Source organism: Triticum aestivum, chromosome 4D, assembly GCF_018294505.1.
Source record: "Triticum aestivum cultivar Chinese Spring chromosome 4D, IWGSC CS RefSeq v2.1, whole genome shotgun sequence".
In the NCBI taxonomy this organism is placed as follows: domain Eukaryota; kingdom Viridiplantae; phylum Streptophyta; class Magnoliopsida; order Poales; family Poaceae; genus Triticum; species Triticum aestivum.
In genome coordinates this window covers 403,087,274-403,096,412 of record NC_057805.1, presented here as the reverse complement: position 1 = coordinate 403,096,412, position 9,139 = coordinate 403,087,274, and the positions used below count along the sequence as shown (strand labels likewise).

General features: G+C 47.4%; 1 protein-coding gene across 1 annotated transcript; it reads right to left on the bottom strand.

The window, feature by feature from the left end:
• Nucleotides 1-318: 318 nt before the first annotated feature.
• LOC123098203 (cytochrome P450 94B3-like) lies at nt 319-2,423 on the bottom strand. The gene has a single exon (XM_044520125.1). It carries the CDS (start codon nt 2,250-2,252, stop codon nt 666-668), a length of 1,587 nt encoding a protein of 528 aa, XP_044376060.1. The 5' UTR covers nt 2,253-2,423; the 3' UTR covers nt 319-665.
• Nucleotides 2,424-9,139: the final 6,716 nt, after the last annotated feature.

Here is a 9,139-nt window from a genome sequence, read left to right as displayed (position 1 = left end):
AGATTTGAATTTATGCAATATAGCTACTTTGGAGACGCAGTTCAAACTCTATGCAGAGAAAAGCGCAGCCAAACACCATTAAGATTAATTCATGTTTAAGCATGTTGTTGCGACTAGATATAATTCTCCGAGTCTCAATGGCGAGCGCAAAGCAACTTTTTTTTCAACTATTAAAATTCAAAGACACGTCTTTGCAATAAAATTTGAGACAACTTGCTTCACAATTGCATGATAATATACACTGAAAGATAATTAGCAACTAAAATACCTTCTGATGAAATTAATAGAAAACATGATCATTGGAAGCATAGAGGCAAATTTGAACTAATTCAAATGTAATGATATTTTTATAGCGCCCAAGCAAAACCTTGTTGTAATATTAGTATATTATATTTTTTCACACTGGATATTTATTTTATCAACTTGATTTGGTCTCCCTATATGTGCAAATCCTGGCTCCATCACTGTTTTTCCATGGCACTAAATCCATGGAAGTCTTTGGGAGCCAAAGCGTGAAAAGATACCACACAAGATCGAGCTTGATGATGGACCAACAGCCCAAGTAGAAACGCCCTATGAAACCATCCGCCCCGGTGAATCCATCTTTCACTCACTGGCATTCTTCTACACGGTTATCATCCAAAGCAGATTTTCCGTCATCTTACTCAATTCACTCTAGCCTTCACACTCACCGGGAGCCCGTCCGCCATCCGCAATGTCAGCGAGGCCACCTGCCGCGGCCGGTACGCGCCGTCCACCGCCAATTCGAACTCCTCAAGCACGCATGCCACGATAGACTTCATCTGGATATACGCCATTTCCTTTCCCAGGCAAATTCTTGGCCCCGCGTGGAACGCCATGTACCGGAACGGGCTCTCCGGCCGGAACGTCCCCTCCGCCGGGTCAAGCCATCGCTCCGGCCGGTACGCCAGCGCGTCCTTTCCCCACACGGACTCCATCCGCCCCATTGCATACGAGTTGTACGCCACGAACCACCCCGCCCCCACCGCCGTGCCGTCCGGAAGAACGTCCGCGGCCTTCGCTTGCATCGAGTTCACCGGCACCGGCGGGTACAGTCGCATTGACTCCGTGATGGCCGCGTGCACGTAGTGCATCTCCCTCAGCTCGTCGAGGTCGAACCCGGCTCTGCCGAGGTCGCAGATCGCTCGGCGGGCGCGCACGGCGGCGACGTCGTCGCGGATGCGGCGCTCCACGTCCGGGCGCGAAGACAGCAGCCAGAAGAACCAGCTGAGCGAGGAGGACGTCGTCTCCCGTCCGGCGAGCAGGAAGCTGATCACCACGTCGCGGAGTGCCCTCCCGGTGTAGCTCTCGCCCTGGCTCACCATGAACCGCGACAGGAGGTCGTGCTTCTCGCATCCCATGCTCATCTCCTCCCGCCGCGACCGGATGATGCGATCGGCGAAGCCATGCACTATGGCGATGGACTCGCGCAGCCGCCGCTCGGAACCCAGGTTGAGCGCCTTCTTTATCTTCCAGAATCCTGGGACGGCGTACCGGAACCTGCCCGCGCTGAGATTGGCCGCGTCCCGGAACGCGTCGGCGAACCTGCTGCTCGCGGTCCCGGTGCTCTCGACCTCCGGGCAAGAATTGCCGTCGTCTCCGTCCCCGTCCGAGAGCTGGCGGGGGTCGTGGTCGAAGGCGACGCGGCAGATATTGTCGAACGCGTACCGCTCGAGCGTGTCCTGCAGGTCGAGGTGGCCGCCGGAGCCGGCGGCACGGCGCAGCAGCGGGAGGAGCCTGCCGTGGAGCTCGCTGTGCACGCTTCGTGCCACGAAGAGGCGCAGCGAGCGCGTGTTGAACTCGTAGCTGGCCGCCTTCCGCTGCGCGCGCCACGCCTCGCCGTCGGCGTTGAAGATGCCCCGGCCGAGGAAGTCGTGGAGCAGCGACGCGAAGCGCGGGCCCTTGGGGTAGTTGTCGAAGCTGGCGCGCATGATGTGCTCCAGATTCGCCGGGTTGGCGGTGATGACGCCCCGGATGCCGCCCGGCCGGCGGAACACGAGCGTGCAGGTGGGCTGGCGCGCGAGCACCTCGGTGAGCCAGTCCAGTATGCGGTGCCGGTTCGCCAGGAACTGCGGCAGGTGGCCGAGCAGCGGGTACGGCCGCAGCAGCCCCGGCGCGCTCTGCCGCTGCGCCGCCGCCTTCTTGTCGACGACCCTCCACGCGGCGAGGACGAAGAGAGCGCCGAGGGAGAAGAGCGGCAGCAGCAGGAAGGCTGCCAGTGCGATTGCCATGGTCGATCGCTAGCGAACTGGACTGCGCCTACCGTGCCAGGAAATTCGTGTGGTTTATCTCCATGGGCCTGTGGAATGTAGGTGGGCGTACGGGAAGATGATAAGGCAGAGGAGTAAAAGAGTGTGGCGCTGATCTGGAAGCGCCTCCGCCGCAGGTGATTTCTTGTGCCGGAAGCGCCTCCGGTCTGCCGCCGCTATATACGTTGGACTGGTAGTGGGTGCCGCGTAACGGGAGACCTGATGTGGACTTTTCGTTGGTTCAATAACGAACCGTCAGCCATTCGCCATGAACTGCGTCACATTCGGCGGATCGGAAGATATTCCTCTCGATATTCCGATTTTATGCTCCACATAACCGTTTGCATATGTTTTTGTTAACGTACTTCCAAGCGCAACATATGTCTGTCCCCCGGAGCACTGAAGTGCATAACAGACCGCTTCTTTCCTTTGGAAACGTCGAGAACAAGTTTTTAACTACTTCATCCGTCTCAAAACAAGTGTCTTCAATTTAGTACTTCCTTCCATTCATATTACTTGTCATTTAAATAAATATATCTAGCATTAAAATACATCTAAATATATTCATTCGAGCGACAAATAATATGGATCGGAGAGAGTATAATTTTGAACTAAACTTTAAGACACTATTTTGGAACTGAAAGAGTACCATACTAATTGGTTCAAGAAAATAAAACAACTGGTACTAATCGCATGCACCTGAACTACAACCGGGGAGACTAAAAGAGATGAAATATTCTTAGCGGGCTTCTGGAATCTGGAGTGAATATTCTTAGCATTTTCAGGGACTTGGTTGCAACTCTCCATCACAATAGCCACTCCGGCAATCGCATTGAACTCATGTGTGTTTCTCCATGGATATGGATGGAAACAAAAAACAATTTTGTGGCAAAGAGCAGCAAAGCGCTGCTTTCATGCATGTGTAATAAGGAGAAAATTATCTTACATAATTGCATGGTTAAACCACAGAGGCTACAAAGGGTAAAGAAAGAAAAAGCAAACATGTGAAAATCTATGGAGAAGTTTGCATCTGACTGGTCGCAGCTCGCGCAACAAGTCACGGCGCAGAAGTTTATGACCTTTGATCATCTCCATTATGTACCCGATGGCAAAAGAATTGAAGCCCCTCTAATCTTGTCAAATCTTCATTCTGACGGTTCCTCTCTGATTTTATATATTATGTCGTCAGTAGTTTGCATAGTAGCCCTGAATACCTGAGCGCTCCGCTCAATCCATATGAACCACAAAGCAGTGGTTGTAGCGGCCGGCCGTCTCTCCATGCGCGCCTAGGTGGCAACCACAGCATAGCCCTGCTCCCACAAACCTCGGAGTGAAACCGTATCCACCATGAGAGCAAGGTTCTGAGGAATACTAAAGAGCCGAAGGCCTTCTACCACAACCCTATGGAGAAAGGGCATTGCATGAAGATGTGCAACGTCGTCTCTAGAGCGCTGGAACACAGGGGCAAAGAGGGTCATGCTTCTTGCCACGCTTGGTAAGACGATTCCTCTTGGACGTATATGAAGGAAATATGCCCTAGAGGCAATAATAAAGTTATTATTTATTTCCTTATATCATGATAAATGTTTATTATTCATGCTAGAATGGTATTAACCGGAAATATAATACTTGTGTGAATATATAGACAAACAGAGTGTCACTAGTATGCGTCTACTTGACTAGCTTGTTGATCAAAGATGGTTATGTTTCCTAGCCATAGACATGAGTTGCCATTTGATTAATGGGATCACATCATTAGGAGAATGATGTGATTGACTTGACCCATTCCGTTAGTTTAGCACTCGATCGTTTAGTATGTTGCTATTGCTTTCTTCATGACTTATACATGCTCCTATGACTATGAGATTATGCAACTCCCGTTTACCGGAGGAACACTTTGTGTGCTACCAAACGTCACAACGTAACTGGGTGATTATAAAGGTGCTCTACAGGTGTCTCCAAAGGTACTTGTTGGGTTGGCGTATTTCAAGATTAGGATTTGTCACTCCGATTGTTGGAGAGGTATCTCTGGGCCCACTCGGTAATGCACATCACTATAAGCCTTGCAAGCATTGCAACTAATGAGTTAGTTGCGGGATGATGTATTACGGAACGAGTAAAGAGACTTGCCGGTAACGAGATTGAACTAGGTATTGAGATACCGACGATCGAATCTCGGGCAAGTAACATACCGATGACAAAGGGAACAACATATGTTGTTATGCGGTCTGACCGATAAAGATCTTCGTAGAATATGTGGGAGCCAACATGAGCATCCAGGTTCCGCTATTGGTTATTGACCGGAGACGTGTCTCGGTCATGTCTACATAGTTCTCGAACCCGTAGGGTCCGCATGCTTAACGTTTCGATGACAGTTATATTATGAGTTTATATGTTTTGATGTACCAAAGGTTGTTCGGAGTCCCGGATGTGATCACGGACATGACGAGGAGTCTCGAAATGGTCGACACATGAAGATTGATATATTGGATGACTATATTCGGACACCGGAATGGTTCCGCGGGTTATCGGATATATACCGGAGTACCGGGGGGGTTACCGGAACCCCCCCGGAGGCTATTGGGTCTCATGGGCCCAATTGGTGGAAGAGGAGAGGTGGCCAAGGGGCAACCGCACGCCCCTCCCCCCCAAGTCCGAATTGGACAAGGAGGGGGGCGGCGCCCCCCTTTCCTTTCCCCCTCTCTCCTTCCCTCTCCTCTCCTAGTCCAACAAGGAAGGGAGGGAGTCCTACTCCCGGTGGGAGTAGGACTCCTCCTGGCGCGCCTCCTCCTGGCCGGCCGCACCTCCCCCCTTGCTCCTTTATATATGGGGGCGGGGGCACCCTAGAGACACAACAATTGATCGCTTGATCTTTTAGCCGTGTGCAGTGCCCCCCTCCACCATAGTCCACCTCGATAATACTGTAGCGGTGCTTAGGCGAAGCCCTGCGTCGGTAGAACATCATCATCGTCACCACGCCGTCGTGCTGACGAAACTCTCCCTTAACACTCGGCTGGATCGGAGTTCGAGGGACGTCATCGGGCTGAACGTGTGCTGAACTCGGAGGTGCCGTGCGTTCGGTACTTGATCGGTCGGATCGTGAAATGTACGACTACATCAACCGCGTTGTGCTAACGCTTCCGCTTTCAGTCTACGAGGGTACGTGGACAACACTCTCCCCTCTCGTTGCTATGCATCACCATGATCTTGCGTGTGCGTAGGATTTTTTTTGAAATTACTACGTTACCCAAGAGCGGCATCCGAGCCTGGTTTTATGCGTTGATGTTATATGCACGAGTAGAACACAAGTGAGTTGTGGGCGATATAAGTCATACTGCTTACCAGCATGTCATACTTTGGTTCGGCGGTATTGTTGGATGAAACGGCCTGGACCGACATTACGCGTACGCTTACGCGAGACTGGTTCTACCGACGTGCTTTGCACACAGGTGGTTGGCGTGTGTCAGTTTCTCCAACTTTAGTTGAACCGAGTGTGGCTACGCCCGGTCCTTGCGAAGGTTAAAACAACACCAACTTGACAAACTATCGTTATGGTTTTGATGCGTAGGTAAGAACGGTTCTTGCTAAGCCCGTAGCAGCCACATAAAATTTGCAACAACAAAGTAGAGGACATCTAACTTGTTTTTGCAGGGCATGTTGTGATGTGATATGGTCAAGGCATGATGCTATATTTTATTGTATGATATGATCATGTTTTGTAACCGAGTTATCGGCAACTGGCAGGAGCCATATGGTTGTCGCTTTATTGTATGCAATGCAATCGCCCTGTAATGCTTTACTTTATCACTAAGCGGTAGCGATAGTCGTAGAAGCATAAGATTGGCGAGACGACAACGATGCTACGATGAAGATCAAGGTGTCGCGCCGGTGACGATGGTGATCATGACGGTGCTTCGGAGATGGAGATCACAAGCACAAGATGATGATGGCCATATCATATCACTTATATTGATTGCATGTGATGTTTATCTTTTATGCATCTTATCTTGCTTTGATTGACGGTAGCATTATAAGATGATCCCTCACTAAATTATCAAAGTATAAGTGTTCTCCCTGAGTATGCACCGTTGCGAAAGTTCTTCGTGCTGAGACACCACGTGATGATCGGGTGTGATAGGCTCTACGTTCAAATACAACGGGTGCAAAATAGTTGCACACGCGGAATACTCAGGTTAAGCTTGACGAGCCTAGCATATAACAGATATGGCCTCGGAACACGGAGACCGAAAGGTCGAGCGTGAATCATATAGTAGATATGATCAACATAGTGATGTTCACCGTTGAAACTACTCCATCTCACGTGATGATCGGACATGGTTTAGTTAATATGGATCACGTGATCACTTAGAGGATTAGAGGGATGTCTATCTAAGTGGGAGTTCTTAAGTAATATGATTAATTGAACTTAAATTTATCATGAACTTAGTCCTAGTAGTATTAGCATATCTATGTTGTAGATCAATAGCTCGCGTTTAGCTCCCCTGTTTTGTTTTGATATGTTCCTAGAGAAAATTAAGTTGAAAGATGTTAGTAGCAATGATGCGGACTTGGTCCGTGATCTGAGGATTAACCTCATTGCTGCACAGAAGTATTATGTCCTTGATGCACCGCTAGGTGACAGAACTATTGCAGGAGCAGATACAGACGTTATGAACGTTTTAACAAAAGCTCGGTATGATGACTACTTGATAGTTTAGTGCACCATGCTTAACGGCTTAGAATCGGGACTTCAAAGACGTTTCGAACGTCATGGACCATATGAGATGTTCCAGGAGTTGAAGTTAACATTTCAAGCAAATACCCGAGTTGAGAGATATGAAGTCTCCAACAAGTTCTATAGCTAAAAGATGGAGGAGAATAGCTCAAGCAGTGAGCATGTGCTCAGATTGTCTGGGTACTACAATCACTTGAATCAAGTGGGAGTTAATCTTCCAGATAAGACAATGATTGGCAGAGTTCTCTAGTCACTATCACCAAGTTACTAGAACTTCGTGATGAACTATAATATACAAGGGATAATGGAAACGATTCCCAAGCTCTTCGTGATGCTGAAATCGACGAAGGTAGAAATCAAGAAAAACATCAAGTGTTGATGGTTGACAAGACCACTAGTTTCAAGAAAATGGGCAAAGGGAAGAAGGGGAACTTCAAGTAGAATGGCAAGCGAGTTGCTGCTCAAGTGAAGAAGCCCAAGTCTGGACCTAAGCCTGAGACTAAGTGCTTCTACTGCAAAGGGACTGGTCACTGGAAGCAGAAATGCCCCAAGTATTTGGTGGATAAGAAGGATGGCAAAGTGAACAAAGCTATATTTGATATACATGTTATTGATGTGTACTTTACTAGTGTTTATAGCAACCCCTCGGTATTTGATACTGGTTCAGTTGCTAAGAGTAGTAACTCGAAACGGGAGTTGCAGAATGAACAGAGACTAGTTAAGGGTGAAGTGACGATGTGTATTGGAAGTGGTTCCAAGATTGATATGATCATCATCGCACACTCCCTATACTTTTGGGATTAGTGTTGAACCTAAAATAAATGTTATTTAGTGTTTGCGTTGAACATGAATATGATTGGATCATGTTTATTGCAATACGGTTATTCATGTAAGTTAGAGAATAATTGTTGTTCTGTTTACATGAATAAAACCTTCTATGGTCATACACCCAATAAAAATGGTTTGTTGGATCTCGATCGTGATGATACACATTTTCATAATATTGAAGCCAAAAGATGCAAAGTTAATAATGATAGTGCAACTTATTTGTGGCACTGCCGTTTAGGTCATATTGGTGTAAAGCGCATGAAGAAACTCCATACTGATGGACTTTTGGAATCACTTGATTATGAATCACTTGATTCTTGCGAACCATGCCTCATGGGCAAGATGAATAAGACTCCGTTCTCCGGAACAATGGAGCGAGCAACTGACTTATTGGAAATAATACATACTGATGTATGCGATCCGATGAGTGTTGAGGCTCGCGGCGGGTATCGTTATTTTCTGACCTTCACAGATGATTTAAGCAGATATGGGTATATCTACTTGATGAAACATAAGTCTGAAACATTTGAAAAGTTCAAAGAATTTCAGAGTGAAGTGGAAAATCATCGTGACAAGAAAATAAGGTTTCTACGATCTGATCGCAGAGACAAATATTTGAGTTACGAGTTTGGTCTTCAATTAAAACAATGTGGAATAGTTTCACAAATTTGTGCCACCTGGAACACCACAGCATAATGGTGTGTCCGAACGTCATAACCGTACTTTATTGGATATAGTGCAATCTATGATGTTTCTTACCGATTTACCACTATAGTTTTGGGGTTATGCATTAGAGACAGCTGCATTCACGTAAAAAAAGGGCACCATCTAAATCCGTTTGAGACGACACCGTATGAACTTTGGTTTGGCAAGAAACCAAAGTTGTCGTTTCTTAAAGTTTGGGGTTGCGATGCTTATAGAAAAAGTTTCATCCTGATAAGCTCAAACCCAAATCGGAGAAATGTGTCTTCATAGGATACCCAAAGGAGACAATTGGGTACACCTTCTATCACAGATCCGAAGGCAAGATATTCATTGCTGAGAATGGATCCTTTCTAGAGAAGGAGTTTCTCTCGAAAGAAGTGAGTGGGAGGAAAGTAGAACTTGATGAGGTAACTGTACCTGCTCCCTTATTGGAAAGTAGTTCATCACAGAAATTTGTTCCTGTGACTCCTACACCAATTAGTGAGGAAGCTAATGATGATGATCATGTAACTTCAGATCAAGTTACTACCGAACCTCATAGGTCAACCAGAGTACGATCCGCACCAGAGTGGTACGGTAATCCTATTTTGGAAGTCATGTT

Bases quoted from the DNA above. Each gene is read 5' to 3' on its own strand.
- LOC123098203 (XM_044520125.1), bottom strand. From the start codon at position 2,252: ATGGCAATCGCACTGGCAGCCTTCCTGCTGCTGCCGCTCTTCTCCCTC.